Source organism: Electrophorus electricus, chromosome 8, assembly GCF_013358815.1.
Source record: "Electrophorus electricus isolate fEleEle1 chromosome 8, fEleEle1.pri, whole genome shotgun sequence".
Classification (NCBI taxonomy): Eukaryota; Metazoa; Chordata; class Actinopteri; order Gymnotiformes; family Gymnotidae; genus Electrophorus; species Electrophorus electricus.
The window spans coordinates 16,142,107-16,161,945 of NC_049542.1; the positions used below are offsets into that span (position 1 = coordinate 16,142,107).

The window sequence follows — 19,839 nt, forward strand, 5'->3', positions numbered from 1 at the left end:
TCTATGCCTCATAAGTACTACATAAGTACGACATTCTTATCATGCTAAAAATATGTATTTATCAGAACCCATGACTCAGAAACTGAATTACCCTGGTGTTTTTAGCAACATGCTCCACCTGCCCTATCAGGTGAGCTACTGGGGATCATAAGCCACTCCATGTGATCATTGATGCCTTCTATAAAGTATAACAGTAAAATAAATTTGCCAGCTGGAAGTGTTCAGGAGCTAGAATTTAAAGCCCATGAGGTTGCATATGTTCACCCTACCTATCAAAACTAAAAAACACATTGAAAACCAAAACACAAAACTTGAAAATGTATTCTCATATACATATTTTTATTCCAAAAGAGTGATAATATTACAGCACGTCAGTATGTGTGAGGCATAGCAACAGCTAGCAATCAAATGTGTGCTGATGAGTACGTCAAATAATGAGTACATCAAATGTTACATTACTATGCCTCCTGGTAAGAGAGTGTGAAAGCAGAGAACACAGCAAAGATGAAGGTCTAATTGCAGAACTTTAGAAGGTGCTGTGTGCTCACCATTCAAGCCTGAAACTACTGAGATGCACCCAGGTCTATATTTATCCTGCAGGAGAAAGCAGCATCAGAGTGCATGGCTTTGCATACTGATTACTCCCTGTTTTCATCTTGACTCTGGTCTAAGAAATGAGCAATTTATCAGCATTTTCCTGGTAAACTTAAATGAACTCTGAATCAACATAGAATATGGTTTCAGGGCCATATAAATAAGTATTGCTGTCACAGCCTGCGCTATTATACATTTTAATTTTTTTTTTTCCTTCATATACATTGATGAATAAATGGGTACCTTAAGTGTAACATTATAAAATTGATCTTTCCTCTTTTATGCTGTCTGAACATTGCTGCCCGAACAATGCTTCTTTTTTTGTCAATTTTAGATTTGTTTATAAAGTACAGGAAAAATAATCCTTTCAATACTGCTAAAATATTCTGTTCTTGGTCTGGTTGTTCCACTTACCCTGAGGGAATCTAATTGGCTATCCAGTAGCTTATGCCCCGAGGGCTGCTGTACCTATGTGCACACAAGGCTGGTTGGAATGTTTCATTAGCTATTCTATCTGTAGTGCTATTCTGCTCTCTGCTGTGAGTTAGAAAATGCCTCAGATATCACACTCGCAGTTCAGCAGCAGATTGATGGGCTCTTAATTAACTTTTCCTCTCACACTAAAGAGCCATACCACACTGTTGGAATTCTCAAACATGGCAATTTTATTTTTGGTGATACAGAATCTGATACAGAGTTGCAAAGAAAAATGAACAATACTAAGGGTTTGTTAGTTGTTTTAGAGAACAATATATTGGTTCAGATACAACAAAACTACCAGTATTTCTAACATTTGGGTCAGCTTTTGATCTATCAAGACATTTTCCCATAACAATTGTGCTGCAGACTCATCTGCATGTAAGGGTTACGAGCACATTGTATGCAGTTTCCGATGACCTCCTGCTTATTTAATTCAGCTGATGAAGCATGGCTGGTGTTCTACCATGATGAGCTGCAGGGGAGGAGCTATGAGCTGCAGCTCACATGGATAAGATCCAGACGTTCTGCAGAGTAATAAGGCAGAACTCCAGCACCACTCTTATTGAATCATTCATTACATTTGCTGCTGTGACCTCTGCCATGCTGCTAGTTAGACCAACAGCTCGTGCTACTAACAGAGCAGCTGCATAAGACACATTTTGAATGTTGTAACCATCCTCATGATTTCCTGCAAATGCACTTAATGTAAATAGAAATTTTACATTATGTCAAATGTTGAAGACATGTATTTCTGTGCTGAAAACGTAATGCAAATGTAATTGCCTCTCCTCTCTTTGCAAGACTGATTTTTGATTTGTGTCAGATGCCATTACCCTCCAGGAGTGAGGAGTGGCTGCATGGTGCAGGTGCTTATACTTAGTAATCAAATAAATGGAGCAGCTGAATCTTCCCTTCAATTCTAATCAGATTAGACTTTCCATTTAATATTTGTGCAAAAGGGCAGCAAATTGAGCAGCAAGACATATCCAGAAAAGCTCATTTGGATTACTAAATGTATGTTGTGGAGAGGAAGATCAAAGTGGAATGGTATGAGAAATTCACATACAAGTATGTTTACTCAGTTCAACAAATTTCAGGTACTCTTGCCACACTCTTGAGCTCTCTTTGGTTTGGACCTGACACATACTACTCTGAGACATACCTGCCTCTTTTGAGAGAACTGTGCCTTGGAATATCTCTTTAGCACTTAATATATAATAATTAGCAGATATTAAAGTTGGACATTTTAATTGCAGAAACTATTCAGTTATAATAATAATATACTGAACAATAATTTGCCCTTGATCATTCCCATTGATTCTTATTTGTCTGGGCTATACTAGTTGATTGAAGTGAAGTTAGTAAAGTTACATCCTATAACAAATCTCTGCTATCCCTTCCTTCATTTCTGACATGGGTCCAAGCAGTGCCAGCAGCCAATTCTGGAGGCAGCCATATGAAGAGATGTGTATGCATCTTAATCAGGCAGAGTGGTTTAGTAATGGTCCTACTGATCACCACCTTATAAAAACCTCTTGAAATCTGGCCCTCTCTTTATGTGGAAGAGGAGCGCAGGGACGTGTAGTATGCATCTTAATGTGGAAGAGTGTAAGGTAATGATTAAAACTGCTGTACCTCAAGTTAAGATCCATGCAAACAGGCTTATTTCATACATGTTCCTGCCATTAAAATGCCCTATGACCTTGAAAATAAGTGTGAGAAAGTTCAATAGACCAGGATTTGCTTAAAGGAAAAATCTACTCTTAAACAAACATGTAGTATTTGCTTATCTTGTCATTGTCATTCATGATCTTTAGAGAGATCATGTGTCATAGTGTAAAGCTCCCAATTACACCCCTCATTTTCAGTAACTTATTTTAGCTTGTTTTCATTCACTTTTTGATTCCACAGCACCACTCCCATAATAAACTGAATTCCATATTGGTTGTAACCTATACTAGACACTGTAGGCTGCATTTCAAAGAAGACAATCATACTGTAAACTGGGCCAGAGTACCCACATCTCTGTTCATTTAGTCCTTTAATTCTGGATGTTACTGCATGAAAAATTAAACATTTGCTGGTCATGGTTTGTCCATGATGAACACTTTTCTTGCAGTTGCCTTGGTATTACATCACTGTTGCTTCGTATGTAGAAGTTTGCTCTCTGAACTCTTAGAAGGAATGTGTGGATTTAAGAATCAAGTGAGAACATAGGTAAAGTGGCTCTTAAGCTAATTTGTCTCCAGGATTCCAATAGTTTGAGACTGTTATAGCAATATAAATCAGACAAGTCCCCATTCTACATAAGACAAAATTGCACTAATTAACTAGGTTCCATAATTTTTCTACCCCAATTCTTTTACAGTAAAATGGATAATCACAATGTATAGAGAGAGAAAAAAAAAAAAAAACAACTTAGTAGTACAAACAATTTCAGAAGGAAATCTCTTGCCAGTGCAACACCAATGAGAAATATGTACCTAAAGTGGCCAGCTATTGTCTTTTAACTGCATGTATAGCACTCAATTTCATGTTATAATTCATCCCATGGAGAAAATGCCAGTAAAATATTTACAATGTAATAATTATTAACAATGAAAGGAAAAAAGTTAAAAAGGTGGCAGAAAATTAAATTACATTTAAAAAAACAAACACACAAATAAAGACATCTAAAGGATAGTGAAACAAGCAATCTGGAATGAAAGCACAGTCAGTGTCAAAACATCATGAGCTTAATCATCCAGAGCAGCCCCTGCACCCACAGTGACTGCACTCAATGATGCGACCCTGCAGGGACAGATAAAATGAGAAACCTATTAACAGGTAGAACGTAATTACTGAAATATCTGTTACACTCAAACAACAGTGACTGCCATGATCACACCATAAATATTCCACAATATGGAAAGAATAAACATGAGTCTAGAAAACTCATTATAAGTTTAAACATGAACTGACTCACCACTTCAAGCTTGCTTTTGGGCACCCGACATATGCAATTTGTTCCAAAGTTGGTGTCACGGGTCTGAATGCAACGAAGACAGCACAGATTTTCGTACCCCTGCTTTTTCCATTTTGCAATTAGATTCTTGTCTGCGTAGCCCTCTTTTATGCAGTATTCATAAAGCTCTGAGGACCAAAAAAAACATTTAGTAGTTATCATTCTTGCTTCATCAAGAACTATTAAGCAGATATAGCCATGTAATTCAAAGCTTCTAAGCGGTGAAGAGTGCATAATTAAAACGTTACCTCTGCTTATGGTCTTTCTTTTGTAAAAGAGGTCGAATATATAGCGGCTTCGCTGGTGATGAAGTCTGAAAATAGGCCAAAGGCACTCGACTTTCCTTTTACCCTCATGAGGTTCCGTTTCAGCTGTAGATTATAATAATAATTATTATTATTATTATTATTATTATTATTATTATTGACAGCAGTACAGCATTATACATAACTGTAAAACCGTAAAATAAGAAATGGTGACTAAAATAGACGGATATATTAGGTATACCTTAGCTAGCCATGTTGAATACATATAAACAAATATCAACAAACAATAGCAACAAAGCTAACGCTAGCTAACTAACGAGTTAGCTAAAACTACGAAAAGAAAAGTCAAAATCTAAACCTGAACATACCTTCCCTCATTTTCTGATCCAGTTCATCAAGAGTAGGCTCAATAAGCTCCCAAGCGTCTGGGGGTGGTTTCTTACTTCTTTTTACTTTAGGCATGACTTCAATTTAATAGTAAATAACACAAAAGAGATTCACTAGCTGTTGTATAAAGCCTGCTATACTAGCGTTTCGTCTCTCTTCACTTACGTCACTACACAGGTCCTACTTGTTTTGCAGTGTCTCAAAAATATAGGCGGGCAAGCTGGCCTTTCCAAAAATCCTAAAAAATAATATTAAATATTTTGGTATTTGTGTCATTCCAAACCGATCTAACTCAGCACAACAATACTATGCCGATGTCATGCTTAAACACGCGTTTTAAATTCAACTAAAGTGTTGCTCCCCGTCTACACATATTGCATCAGATTAGGTGTCTCGAATAGTGCCTGTCTGAATTAAAGAATAAACACGATAACGGGTAATTGAATGTGTTTTCCAGCTGGTTTTGCTGTCATTGGTGGATTTTGGTTTTGTATTTTCAAGAGAATCGGAAATTAATATTGATTTCATTTGTACTCCATTTTAATTGTAATTACTTTTAGCAATTGATAATTCCCATTTACAGTGACAGTTGGATATATGAAACTTACAGTTAGCAATTTATCCAACAAGCTATAGCTAGCCGTAGCTTTACTGTAATGAGACATATAGTGTCTCGGGTTCTCTTGCCGCACTCTTGAGCTCTCCTTTGTTTGACACATACTACTCTGAGACATACCCACATCTTTTGAGAAAACTGTGCCTTGGAATATCATTTTACCAGTTATTTCACTTATTCAGAGGCTTGTGATTTTGTCACTTCGGCTCTGTTTCACTCACTTTGCGTTTATTTGCTGTACATTTAATGATTTATCAAATAAGCCTTATAAACATTGCTTGAGGGTTATATACTATTAAGATAATGTCAGTGGATGAATCCTTGAGGTTCAATTTTAATTACAATCTCCATTTTATCATTCTACTTAAATTGTAATTGCAGAAGAAAATAATTGATATTGTTTATTTATTCACCTCCAGTCTAATGTGTTTACATGGTTAATTGGGCTTCTCTTTGTCTCATACATTTTAATTAAACATTTTAGGTCAGCAAGACATTTGTTTCTGTCAATCACGCTTACTTCATAGTTGAAAACTATAATTATTAGCAGACGTGAAAGTCGGACATTTTAATTGCAGAAACTATTCATTTATAATAATAATAATATACTGAACAATAATTTGCCCTTGATCATTCCCATTGATTCTTATTTGTCTGGGCTATACTAGTTGATTGAAGTGCAGTTAGTAAAGTTACATCCTGTAATAAATCTCTGCTATCCCTGCCTTCATCTCTGACATGGGTCCAAGCAGTGCCAGCAGCCAATTCTGGGAGGCAGCCATATGAAGAGATGTGTATGCATCTTAATCAGGCAGAGTTGTTTTAGTAATGGTCTTAGTAATCACCACCTTATAAAAAGCTCATGAAATCTGGCCCTCTCTTTATGTGGAAGAGGAGCGCAGGGACGTGTGGTATGCATCTTAATGTGGAAGAGTGTAAGGTAATGATTAAAACTGCTGTACCTCAAGTTAAGATCCATGCAAACAGGCCTATTTCATACATGTTCCTGCCATTAAAATGCCCTATGACCTTGAAAATAAGTGTGAGAAAGTTCAATAGACCAGGATTTGCTTAAAGGAAAAATCTCTTAAACAAACATGTAGTATTTGCTTATCTTGTCATTGTCATTCATGATCTTTAGAGAGATCATGTGTCATAGTGTAAAGCTCCAATTACACCCCTCATTTTCAGTAACTTATTTTAGCTTGTTTTCATTCACTCTTTTTGATTCCACAGCACTACTCCCACAATAAAACTAAATTCATATTAGTTGTAACCTATACTAGACACTGTAGGTTGCATTTCAAAGAAGACACAATGATTCTACAAACTGGCCAGAGTACCCACATCTCGGTTCATTTAGGCCTTTAATTCTGGATGTGTTACTGCATGAAAAATTAAACATTTGCTGTGCATGGTTTGTCCATGATGAACACTTTTCGTGCAGTTATCTTAGTATTACATCACTGTTGCCTCACACGTAGCAGTTTTGCTCTCCGAACTCTTAGGAGGAATCAAGTGAGAACATAGGTGAAGTGGTGCTTAAGCCAATTTGTCTCCAGGATTCCAATAGTTTGAGACTGTTATAGCAATATAAATCAGACAAGTCCCCATTCTACATAAGACAAAAGTGCACTAATTAACCAGGTTCCACAATTTTTCTACCCCAATTCTTTTACAGTAAAATGGATAATCACAATGTATAGGAAAAAACAAAACAAACAAACTTAGTAGTACAAACACTTTCGGAAGGAAATCTCTTTTGCCAGTACAACACCAATGAGAAATATGTACCTAAAGTGGCCAGCTATTGTCTTTTAACTGCATGTATAGCACTCAATTTCATGTTATAATTCATCCCATGGAGAAAATGCCAGTAAATTATTTACAATGTAATAATTATTAACAATGAAAGGAAAAAGTTCAAAAGGTGGCAGAAAATTAAATTACATTTTTTTAAAAACAACAACAAAAAAACACACAAATAAAGACATCCAAAGGATAGTGAAACAAGCAATCTGGAATGAAAGCACAGTCAGTGTCAAAACATCATGAGCTTAATCATCCAGAGCAGCCCCTGCACCCACAGTGACTGCACTCAATGATGCGACCCTGCAGGGACAGATAAAATGAGAAACCTATTAACAGGTAGAACGTAATTACAGAAATATCTGTTACACTCAAACAACAGTGACTGCCATGATCACACCATAAATATTCCACAATATGGAAAGAATAAACATGAGTCTAGAAAACTCATTATAAGTTTAAAAATGAACTGACTCACCACTTCAAGCTTGCTTTTGGGCACCCGACATATGCAATTTGTTCCAAAGTTAGTGTCACGGGTCTGAATGCAACGAAGACAGCACAGATTTTCGTACCCCTGCTTTTTCCATTTTGCAATTAGATTCTTGTCTGCGTAGCCCTCTTTTATGCAGTATTCATAAAGCTCTGAGGACAAAAAAAAAACATTTAGTAGTTATTATTCTTGCTTCATCAAGAACTATTAAACAGATATAGCCATGTAATTCAAAGCTTCTAAGCGGTGAAGAGTGCATAATTAAGACGTTACCTCTGCTTATGGCCTTTCTTTTGTAAAAGAGGTCGAATATATAGCGGCTTCGCTGGTGATGCAGTCTGAAAATAGGCCAAAGGGACTCGACTTTCCTTTTACCCTCATGAGGTTCCGTTTCAGCTGTAGATTATTATTATTATTATTATTATTATTATTATTATTATTATTATTGACAGCGGAACAGCATTATACATAACTGTAGAACAGTAAAATAAGAAATGGTGACTAAAATAGACGAATATATTAAGTATAACTTGGCTAGCTAGGTTGAATACATATAAATACCAACAGACGTTAGCAACAAAGCTAACAATAGCTAGCTAACGAATAAGCTAAAACCACGGAAAAAAGTCTAACTCTAAACCTGAACATACCTTCCCTCATTTTCTGATCCAGTTCTTCAAGAGTAGGCTCAATAAGCTCCCAAGCGTCTGGGGGTGGTTTCTTACTTCTTCTTACTTTAGGCATGACTTCAATTTAGTAGTAAATAACACAAAAGAGATTCACTAGCTGCTGTATAAAGCCTGCTATACTAGCGTTTCGTCTCTCTTCTTTTACGTCACTACACAGGTCCTATTTGTTTTGCAGTGTCTCACAAATATAGGCGGGCAAGCTGGCCTTTCCAAAAATCCTAAAAAATAATATTAAATATTTTGGTATTTGTGTCATTTCAAACCGATCTAACTCAGCACAACAATATTATACCGATGTCATGCTTAAACACGCGTTTTAAATTCAACTAAAGTGTTGCTCCCCGTCTATCCATATTGTATCAGATTAGGTGTCTCGAATAGTGCCTGTCTGAGTTAAAGCATAAACACGATAACGGGTAATTGAATGTGTTTTCCAGCTGGTTTTGCTGTCATTGGTGGATTTTGGTTTTGTATTTTCAAGAGAATCGGAAATTAATATTGATTTCGTTTGTACTCCATTTTAATTGTAATTACTTTTAGCAATTGATAATTCCCATTTACAGTGACAGTTGGATATATGAAACTTACAGTTAGCAATTTATCCAACAAGCTATAGCTAGCCGTAGCTTTACTGTAATGAGACATATAGTGTCTCGGGTTCTCTTGCCACACTCTTGAGCTCTCCTTTGTTTGACACACTACTCTGAGACATACCCACATCTTTTGAGAAAACTGTGCCTTGGAATATCATTTTACCACTTATTTCACTTATTCAGAGGCTTGTGATTTTGTCACTTCGGCTCTGTTTCACTCACTTTGCGTTTATTTGCTGTACATTTAATGATTTATCAAATAAGCCTTATAAACATTGCTTGAGGGTTATATACTATTAAGATAATGTCAGTGGATGAATCCTTGAGGTTCAATTTTAATTACAATCTCCATTTTATCATTCTACTTAAATTGTAATTGCAGAAGAAAATAATTGATATTGTTTATTTATTCACCTCCAGTCTAATGTGTCTACATGGTTAATTGGGCTTCTCTTTGTCTCATACATTTTAATTAAACATTTTAGGTCAGCAAGACATTTGTTTCTGTCAATCACACTTACTTCATAGTTGAAAACTAATTATTAGCAGACGTGAAAGTCGGACATTTTAATTGCAGAAACTATTCATTTATAATAATAATATACTGAACAATAATTTGCCCTTGATCATTCCCATTGATTCTTATTTGTCTGGGCTATACTAGTTGATTGAAGTGCAGTTAGTAAAGTTACATCCTGTAATAAATCTCTGCTATCCCTTCCTTCATCTCTGACATGGGTCCAAGCAGTGCCAGCAGCCAATTCTGGGAGGCAGCCATATGAAGAGATGTGTATGCATCTTAATCAGGCAGAGTTGTTTTAGTAATGGTCTTAGTAATCACCACCTTATAAAAAGCTCATGAAATCTGGCCCTCTCTTTATGTGGAAGAGGAGCGCAGGGACGTGTGGTATGCATCTTAATGTGGAAGAGTGTAAGGTAATGATTAAAACTGCTGTACCTCAAGTTAAGATCCATGCAAACAGGCCTATTTCATACATGTTCCTGCCATTAAAATGCCCTATGACCTTGAAAATAAGTGTGAGAAAGTTCAATAGACCAGGATTTGCTTAAAGGAAAAATCTCTTAAACAAACATGTAGTATTTGCTTATCTTGTCATTGTCATTCATGATCTTTAGAGAGATCATGTGTCATAGTGTAAAGCTCCCAATTACACCCCTCATTTTCAGTAACTTATTTTAGCTTGTTTTCATTCACTCTTTTTGATTCCACAGCACTACTCCCACAATAAAACTAAATTCATATTAGTTGTAACCTATACTAGACACTGTAGGTTGCATTTCAAAGAAGACACAATGATTCTACAAACTGGGCCAGAGTACCCACATCTCGGTTCATTTAGGCCTTTAATTCTGGATGTGTTACTGCATGAAAAATTAAACATTTGCTGTGCATGGTTTGTCCATGATGAACACTTTTCGTGCAGTTATCTTAGTATTACATCACTGTTGCCTCACACGTAGCAGTTTTGCTCTCCGAACTCTTAGGAGGAATCAAGTGAGAACATAGGTGAAGTGGTGCTTAAGCCAATTTGGCTCCAGGATTCCAATAGTTTGAGACTGTTATAGCAATATAAATCAGACAAGTCCCCATTCTACATAAGACAAAATTGCACTAATTAACCAGGTTCCACAATTTTTCTACCCCAATTCTTTTACAGTAAAATGGATAATCACAATGTATAGGAAAAAACAAACAAACAAACTTAGTAGTACAAACACTTTCGGAAGGAAATCTCTTTTGCCAGTACAACACCAATGAGAAATATGTACCTAAAGTGGCCAGCTATTGTCTTTTAACTGCATGTATAGCACTCAATTTCATGTTATAATTCATCCCATGGAGAAAATGCCAGTAAATTATTTACAATGTAATAATTATTAACAATGAAAGGAAAAAGTTCAAAAGGTGGCAGAAAATTAAATTACATTTTTTTAAAAACAACAACAAAAAAAAACACACAAATAAAGACATCCAAAGGATAGTGAAACAAGCAATCTGGAATGAAAGCACAGTCAGTGTCAAAACATCATGAGCTTAATCATCCAGAGCAGCCCCTGCACCCACAGTGACTGCACTCAATGATGCGACCCTGCAGGGACAGATAAAATGAGAAACCTATTAACAGGTAGAACGTAATTACAGAAATATCTGTTACACTCAAACAACAGTGACTGCCATGATCACACCATAAATATTCCACAATATGGAAAGAATAAACATGAGTCTAGAAAACTCATTATAAGTTTAAAAATGAACTGACTCACCACTTCAAGCTTGCTTTTGGGCACCCGACATATGCAATTTGTTCCAAAGTTAGTGTCACGGGTCTGAATGCAACGAAGACAGCACAGATTTTCGTACCCCTGCTTTTTCCATTTTGCAATTAGATTCTTGTCTGCGTAGCCCTCTTTTATGCAGTATTCATAAAGCTCTGAGGACAAAAAAAAAAACATTTAGTAGTTATTATTCTTGCTTCATCAAGAACTATTAAACAGATATAGCCATGTAATTCAAAGCTTCTAAGCGGTGAAGAGTGCATAATTAAGACGTTACCTCTGCTTATGGCCTTTCTTTTGTAAAAGAGGTCGAATATATAGCGGCTTCGCTGGTGATGCAGTCTGAAAATAGGCCAAAGGGACTCGACTTTCCTTTTACCCTCATGAGGTTCCGTTTCAGCTGTAGATTATTATTATTATTATTATTATTATTATTGACAGCGGAACAGCATTATACATAACTGTAGAACAGTAAAATAAGAAATGGTGACTAAAATAGACGAATATATTAAGTATAACTTGGCTAGCTAGGTTGAATACATATAAATACCAACAGACGTTAGCAACAAAGCTAACAATAGCTAGCTAACGAATAAGCTAAAACCACGGAAAAAAGTCTAACTCTAAACCTGAACATACCTTCCCTCATTTTCTGATCCAGTTCTTCAAGAGTAGGCTCAATAAGCTCCCAAGCGTCTGGGGGTGGTTTCTTACTTCTTCTTACTTTAGGCATGACTTCAATTTAGTAGTAAATAACACAAAAGAGATTCACTAGCTGCTGTATAAAGCCTGCTATACTAGCGTTTCGTCTCTCTTCTTTTACGTCACTACACAGGTCCTATTTGTTTTGCAGTGTCTCACAAATATAGGCGGGCAAGCTGGCCTTTCCAAAAATCCTAAAAAATAATATTAAATATTTTGGTATTTGTGTCATTTCAAACCGATCTAACTCAGCACAACAATATTATACCGATGTCATGCTTAAACACGCGTTTTAAATTCAACTAAAGTGTTGCTCCCCGTCTATCCATATTGTATCAGATTAGGTGTCTCGAATAGTGCCTGTCTGAGTTAAAGCATAAACACGATAACGGGTAATTGAATGTGTTTTCCAGCTGGTTTTGCTGTCATTGGTGGATTTTGGTTTTGTATTTTCAAGAGAATCGGAAATTAATATTGATTTCGTTTGTACTCCATTTTAATTGTAATTACTTTTAGCAATTGATAATTCCCATTTACAGTGACAGTTGGATATATGAAACTTACAGTTAGCAATTTATCCAACAAGCTATAGCTAGCCGTAGCTTTACTGTAATGAGACATATAGTGTCTCGGGTTCTCTTGCCACACTCTTGAGCTCTCCTTTGTTTGACACACTACTCTGAGACATACCCACATCTTTTGAGAAAACTGTGCCTTGGAATATCATTTTACCACTTATTTCACTTATTCAGAGGCTTGTGATTTTGTCACTTCGGCTCTGTTTCACTCACTTTGCGTTTATTTGCTGTACATTTAATGATTTATCAAATAAGCCTTATAAACATTGCTTGAGGGTTATATACTATTAAGATAATGTCAGTGGATGAATCCTTGAGGTTCAATTTTAATTACAATCTCCATTTTATCATTCTACTTAAATTGTAATTGCAGAAGAAAATAATTGATATTGTTTATTTATTCACCTCCAGTCTAATGTGTCTACATGGTTAATTGGGCTTCTCTTTGTCTCATACATTTTAATTAAACATTTTAGGTCAGCAAGACATTTGTTTCTGTCAATCACACTTACTTCATAGTTGAAAACTAATTATTAGCAGACGTGAAAGTCGGACATTTTAATTGCAGAAACTATTCATTTATAATAATAATATACTGAACAATAATTTGCCCTTGATCATTCCCATTGATTCTTATTTGTCTGGGCTATACTAGTTGATTGAAGTGCAGTTAGTAAAGTTACATCCTGTAATAAATCTCTGCTATCCCTTCCTTCATCTCTGACATGGGTCCAAGCAGTGCCAGCAGCCAATTCTGGGAGGCAGCCATATGAAGAGATGTGTATGCATCTTAATCAGGCAGAGTTGTTTTAGTAATGGTCTTAGTAATCACCACCTTATAAAAAGCTCATGAAATCTGGCCCTCTCTTTATGTGGAAGAGGAGCGCAGGGACGTGTGGTATGCATCTTAATGTGGAAGAGTGTAAGGTAATGATTAAAACTGCTGTACCTCAAGTTAAGATCCATGCAAACAGGCCTATTTCATACATGTTCCTGCCATTAAAATGCCCTATGACCTTGAAAATAAGTGTGAGAAAGTTCAATAGACCAGGATTTGCTTAAAGGAAAAATCTCTTAAACAAACATGTAGTATTTGCTTATCTTGTCATTGTCATTCATGATCTTTAGAGAGATCATGTGTCATAGTGTAAAGCTCCCAATTACACCCCTCATTTTCAGTAACTTATTTTAGCTTGTTTTCATTCACTCTTTTTGATTCCACAGCACTACTCCCACAATAAAACTAAATTCATATTAGTTGTAACCTATACTAGACACTGTAGGTTGCATTTCAAAGAAGACACAATGATTCTACAAACTGGGCCAGAGTACCCACATCTCGGTTCATTTAGGCCTTTAATTCTGGATGTGTTACTGCATGAAAAATTAAACATTTGCTGTGCATGGTTTGTCCATGATGAACACTTTTCGTGCAGTTATCTTAGTATTACATCACTGTTGCCTCACACGTAGCAGTTTTGCTCTCCGAACTCTTAGGAGGAATCAAGTGAGAACATAGGTGAAGTGGTGCTTAAGCCAATTTGGCTCCAGGATTCCAATAGTTTGAGACTGTTATAGCAATATAAATCAGACAAGTCCCCATTCTACATAAGACAAAATTGCACTAATTAACCAGGTTCCACAATTTTTCTACCCCAATTCTTTTACAGTAAAATGGATAATCACAATGTATAGGAAAAAACAAACAAACAAACTTAGTAGTACAAACACTTTCGGAAGGAAATCTCTTTTGCCAGTACAACACCAATGAGAAATATGTACCTAAAGTGGCCAGCTATTGTCTTTTAACTGCATGTATAGCACTCAATTTCATGTTATAATTCATCCCATGGAGAAAATGCCAGTAAATTATTTACAATGTAATAATTATTAACAATGAAAGGAAAAAAGTTCAAAAGGTGGCAGAAAATTAAATTACATTTTTTTAAAAACAACAACAAAAAAAAACACACAAATAAAGACATCCAAAGGATAGTGAAACAAGCAATCTGGAATGAAAGCACAGTCAGTGTCAAAACATCATGAGCTTAATCATCCAGAGCAGCCCCTGCACCCACAGTGACTGCACTCAATGATGCGACCCTGCAGGGACAGATAAAATGAGAAACCTATTAACAGGTAGAACGTAATTACAGAAATATCTGTTACACTCAAACAACAGTGACTGCCATGATCACACCATAAATATTCCACAATATGGAAAGAATAAACATGAGTCTAGAAAACTCATTATAAGTTTAAAAATGAACTGACTCACCACTTCAAGCTTGCTTTTGGGCACCCGACATATGCAATTTGTTCCAAAGTTAGTGTCACGGGTCTGAATGCAACGAAGACAGCACAGATTTTCGTACCCCTGCTTTTTCCATTTTGCAATTAGATTCTTGTCTGCGTAGCCCTCTTTTATGCAGTATTCATAAAGCTCTGAGGACAAAAAAAAAACATTTAGTAGTTATTATTCTTGCTTCATCAAGAACTATTAAACAGATATAGCCATGTAATTCAAAGCTTCTAAGCGGTGAAGAGTGCATAATTAAGACGTTACCTCTGCTTATGGCCTTTCTTTTGTAAAAGAGGTCGAATATATAGCGGCTTCGCTGGTGATGCAGTCTGAAAATAGGCCAAAGGGACTCGACTTTCCTTTTACCCTCATGAGGTTCCGTTTCAGCTGTAGATTATTATTATTATTATTATTATTGACAGCGGAACAGCATTATACATAACTGTAGAACAGTAAAATAAGAAATGGTGACTAAAATAGACGAATATATTAAGTATAACTTGGCTAGCTAGGTTGAATACATATAAATACCAACAGACGTTAGCAACAAAGCTAACAATAGCTAGCTAACGAATAAGCTAAAACCACGGAAAAAAGTCTAACTCTAAACCTGAACATACCTTCCCTCATTTTCTGATCCAGTTCTTCAAGAGTAGGCTCAATAAGCTCCCAAGCGTCTGGGGGTGGTTTCTTACTTCTTCTTACTTTAGGCATGACTTCAATTTAGTAGTAAATAACACAAAAGAGATTCACTAGCTGCTGTATAAAGCCTGCTATACTAGCGTTTCGTCTCTCTTCTTTTACGTCACTACACAGGTCCTATTTGTTTTGCAGTGTCTCACAAATATAGGCGGGCAAGCTGGCCTTTCCAAAAATCCTAAAAAATAATATTAAATATTTTGGTATTTGTGTCATTTCAAACCGATCTAACTCAGCACAACAATATTATACCGATGTCATGCTTAAACACGCGTTTTAAATTCAACTAAAGTGTTGCTCCACGTCTACCCATATTGTATCAGATTAGGTGTCTCGAATAGTGCCTGTCTGAGTTAAAGCATAAACACGATAACGGGTAATTGAATGTGTTTTCCAGCTGGTTTTGCTGTCATTGGTGGATTTTGGTTTTGTATTTTCAAGAGAATCGGAAATTAATATTGATTTCGTTTGTACTCCATTTTAATTGTAATTACTTTTAGCAATTGATCATTCCCATTTACAGTGACAGTTGGATATATGAAACTTACAGTTAGCAATTTATCCAACAAGCTATAGCTAGCCGTAGCTTTACTGTAATGAGACATATAGTGTCTCGGGTTCTCTTGCCACACTCTTGAGCTCTCCTTTGTTTGACACACTACTCTGAGACATACCCACATCTTTTGAGAAAACTGTGCCTTGGAATATCATTTTACCACTTATTTCACTTATTCAGAGGCTTGTGATTTTGTCACTTCGGCTCTGTTTCATTCACTTTGCGTTTATTTGCTGTACATTTAATGATTTATCAAATAAGCCTTATAAACATTGCTTGAGGGTTATATACTATTAAGATAATGTCAGTGGATGAATCCTTGAGGTTCAATTTTAATTACAATCTCCATTTTATCATTCTACTTAAATTGTAATTGCAGAAGAAAATAATTGATATTGTTTATTTATTCACCTCCAGTCTAATGTGTCTACATGGTTAATTGGGCTTCTCTTTGTCTCATACATTTTAATTAAACATTTTAGGTCAGCAAGACATTTGTTTCTGTCAATCACACTTACTTCATAGTTGAAAACTAATTATTAGCAGACGTGAAAGTCGGACATTTTAATTGCAGAAACTATTCATTTATAATAATAATATACTGAACAATAATTTGCCCTTGATCATTCCCATTGATTCTTATTTGTCTGGGCTATACTAGTTGATTGAAGTGCAGTTAGTAAAGTTACATCCTGTAATAAATCTCTGCTATCCCTTCCTTCATCTCTGACATGGGTCCAAGCAGTGCCAGCAGCCAATTCTGGGAGGCAGCCATATGAAGAGATGTGTATGCATCTTAATCAGGCAGAGTTGTTTTAGTAATGGTCTTAGTAATCACCACCTTATAAAAAGCTCATGAAATCTGGCCCTCTCTTTATGTGGAAGAGGAGCGCAGAGACGTGTGGTATGCATCTTAATGTGGAAGAGTGTAAGATAATGATTAAAACTGCTGTACCTCAAGTTAAGATCCATGCAAACAGGCCTATTTCATACATGTTCCTGCCATTAAAATGCCCTATGACCTTGAAAATAAGTGTGAGAAAGTTCAATAGACCAGGATTTGCTTAAAGGAAAAATCTCTTAAACAAACATGTAGTATTTGCTTATCTTGTCATTGTCATTCATGATCTTTAGAGAGATCATGTGTCATAGTGTAAAGCTCCCAATTACACCCCTCATTTTCAGTAACTTATTTTAGCTTGTTTTCATTCACTCTTTTTGATTCCACAGCACTACTCCCACAATAAAACTAAATTCATATTAGTTGTAACCTATACTAGACACTGTAGGTTGCATTTCAAAGAAGACACAATGATTCTACAAACTGGGCCAGAGTACCCACATCTCGGTTCATTTAGGCCTTTAATTCTGGATGTGTTACTGCATGAAAAATTAAACATTTGCTGTGCATGGTTTGTCCATGATGAACACTTTTCGTGCAGTTATCTTAGTATTACATTACTGTTGCCTCACACGTAGCAGTTTTGCTCTCCGAACTCTTAGGAGGAATCAAGTGAGAACATAGGTGAAGTGGTGCTTAAGCCAATTTGTCTCCAGGATTCCAATAGTTTGAGACTGTTATAGCAATATAAATCAGACAAGTCCCCATTCTACATAAGACAAAATTGCACTAATTAACCAGGTTCCACAATTTTTCTACCCCAATTCTTTTACAGTAAAATGGATAATCACAATGTATAGGAAAAAACAAACAAACAAACTTAGTAGTACAAACACTTTCGGAAGGAAATCTCTTTTGCCAGTACAACACCAATGAGAAATATGTACCTAAAGTGGCCAGCTATTGTCTTTTAACTGCATGTATAGCACTCAATTTCATGTTATAATTCATCCCATGGAGAAAATGCCAGTAAATTATTTACAATGTAATAATTATTAACAATGAAAGGAAAAAAGTTCAAAAGGTGGCAGAAAATTAAATTACATTTTTTTAAAAACAACAACAAAAAAAACACACAAATAAAGACATCCAAAGGATAGTGAAACAAGCAATCTGGAATGAAAGCACAGTCAGTGTCAAAACATCATGAGCTTAATCATCCAGAGCAGCCCCTGCACCCACAGTGACTGCACTCAATGATGCGACCCTGCAGGGACAGATAAAATGAGAAACCTATTAACAGGTAGAACGTAATTACAGAAATATCTGTTACACTCAAACAACAGTGACTGCCATGATCACACCATAAATATTCCACAATATGGAAAGAATAAACATGAGTCTAGAAAACTCATTATAAGTTTAAAAATGAACTGACTCACCACTTCAAGCTTGCTTTTGGGCACCCGACATATGCAATTTGTTCCAAAGTTAGTGTCACGGGTCTGAATGCAACGAAGACAGCACAGATTTTCGTACCCCTGCTTTTTCCATTTTGCAATTAGATTCTTGTCTGCGTAGCCCTCTTTTATGCAGTATTCATAAAGCTCTGAGGACAAAAAAAAAACATTTAGTAGTTATTATTCTTGCTTCATCAAGAACTATTAAACAGATATAGCCATGTAATTCAAAGCTTCTAAGCGGTGAAGAGTGCATAATTAAGACGTTACCTCTGCTTATGGCCTTTCTTTTGTAAAAGAGGTCGAATATATAGCGGCTTCGCTGGTGATGCAGTCTGAAAATAGGCCAAAGGGACTCGACTTTCCTTTTACCCTCATGAGGTTCCGTTTCAGCTGTAGATTATTATTATTATTATTATTATTATTATTATTGACAGCGGAACAGCATTATACATAACTGTAGAACAGTAAAATAAGAAATGGTGACTAAAATAGACGAATATATTAAGTATAACTTGGCTAGCTAGGTTGAATACATATAAATAAATACCAACAGACGTTAGCAACAAAGCTAACAATAGCTAGCTAACGAATTAGCTAAAACCACGGAAATAAGTCAAACTCTAAACCTGAACATACCTTCCCTCATTTTCTGATCCAGTTCTTCAAGAGTAGGCTCAATAAGCTCCCAAGCGTCTGGGGGTGGTTTCTTACTTCTTCTTACTTTAGGCATGACTTCAATTTAGTAGTAAATAACACAAAAGAGATTCACTAGCTGCTGTATAAAGCCTGCTATACTAGCGTTTCGTCTCTCTTCTTTTACGTCACTACACAGGTCCTATTTGTTTTGCAGTGTCTCACAAATATAGGCGGGCAAGCTGGCCTTTCCAAAAATCCTAAAAAATAATATTAAATATTTTGGTATTTGTGTCATTTCAAACCGATCTAACTCAGCACAACAATATTATACCGATGTCATGCTTTAAACACGCGTTTTAAATTCAACTAAAGTGTTGCTCCCCGTCTACACATATTGTATCAGATTAGGTGTCTCGAATAGTGCCTGTCTGAGTTAAAGCATAAACACGATAACGGGTAATTGAATGTGTTTTCCAGCTGGTTTTGCTGTCATTGGTGGATTTTGGTTTTGTATTTTCAAGAGAATCGGAAATTAATATTGATTTCGTTTGTACTCCATTTTAATTGTAATTACTTTTAGCAATTGATAATTCCCATTTACAGTGACAGTTGGATATATGAAACTTACAGTTAGCAATTTATCCAACAAGCTATAGCTAGCCGTAGCTTTACTGTAATGAGACATATAGTGTCTCGGGTTCTCTTGCCACACTCTTGAGCTCTCCTTTGTTTGACACATACTACTCTGAGACATACCCACATCTTTTGAGAAAACTGTGCCTTGGAATATCATTTTACCACTTATTTCACTTATTCAGAGGCTTGTGATTTTT

The 19,839-nt window shown here is 35.9% G+C and overlaps 5 protein-coding genes across 5 annotated transcripts; all 5 read right to left on the reverse strand.

Moving 5' to 3' along the window:
* Positions 1 to 3,098: 3,098 nt before the first annotated feature.
* Positions 3,099 to 4,937, reverse strand: LOC118241869 (protein BUD31 homolog). Its single transcript, XM_035529225.1, has 4 exons — positions 4,713 to 4,937; positions 4,327 to 4,449; positions 4,040 to 4,206; positions 3,099 to 3,864 (listed from the first exon to the last, which is right to left on the reverse strand). The coding sequence occupies exons 1-4, from the start codon at positions 4,804 to 4,806 to the stop codon at positions 3,814 to 3,816; spliced, it is 435 nt and encodes a 144-aa protein (XP_035385118.1). The 5' UTR covers positions 4,807 to 4,937; the 3' UTR covers positions 3,099 to 3,813.
* Positions 4,938 to 6,697: 1,760 nt separating this feature from the next.
* LOC118241868 (protein BUD31 homolog) lies at positions 6,698 to 8,493 on the reverse strand. The gene is made up of 4 exons (XM_035529224.1): positions 8,300 to 8,493; positions 7,923 to 8,045; positions 7,635 to 7,801; positions 6,698 to 7,459 (listed from the first exon to the last, which is right to left on the reverse strand). Exons 1-4 carry the CDS (start codon positions 8,391 to 8,393, stop codon positions 7,409 to 7,411), a joined length of 435 nt encoding a protein of 144 aa, XP_035385117.1. The 5' UTR covers positions 8,394 to 8,493; the 3' UTR covers positions 6,698 to 7,408.
* A 1,786-nt stretch (positions 8,494 to 10,279) lies between these two features.
* Positions 10,280 to 12,062, reverse strand: LOC118241867 (protein BUD31 homolog). The gene is made up of 4 exons (XM_035529223.1): positions 11,869 to 12,062; positions 11,507 to 11,629; positions 11,218 to 11,384; positions 10,280 to 11,042 (listed from the first exon to the last, which is right to left on the reverse strand). Exons 1-4 carry the CDS (start codon positions 11,960 to 11,962, stop codon positions 10,992 to 10,994), a joined length of 435 nt encoding a protein of 144 aa, XP_035385116.1. The 5' UTR covers positions 11,963 to 12,062; the 3' UTR covers positions 10,280 to 10,991.
* Positions 12,063 to 13,848: 1,786 nt separating this feature from the next.
* Positions 13,849 to 15,625, reverse strand: LOC118241794 (protein BUD31 homolog). The gene is made up of 4 exons (XM_035528783.1): positions 15,432 to 15,625; positions 15,076 to 15,198; positions 14,788 to 14,954; positions 13,849 to 14,612 (listed from the first exon to the last, which is right to left on the reverse strand). The coding sequence occupies exons 1-4, from the start codon at positions 15,523 to 15,525 to the stop codon at positions 14,562 to 14,564; spliced, it is 435 nt and encodes a 144-aa protein (XP_035384676.1). The 5' UTR covers positions 15,526 to 15,625; the 3' UTR covers positions 13,849 to 14,561.
* A 1,786-nt stretch (positions 15,626 to 17,411) lies between these two features.
* Positions 17,412 to 19,199, reverse strand: LOC118241795 (protein BUD31 homolog). Its single transcript, XM_035528785.1, has 4 exons — positions 19,007 to 19,199; positions 18,638 to 18,760; positions 18,350 to 18,516; positions 17,412 to 18,174 (listed from the first exon to the last, which is right to left on the reverse strand). The coding sequence occupies exons 1-4, from the start codon at positions 19,098 to 19,100 to the stop codon at positions 18,124 to 18,126; spliced, it is 435 nt and encodes a 144-aa protein (XP_035384678.1). The 5' UTR covers positions 19,101 to 19,199; the 3' UTR covers positions 17,412 to 18,123.
* Positions 19,200 to 19,839: the final 640 nt, after the last annotated feature.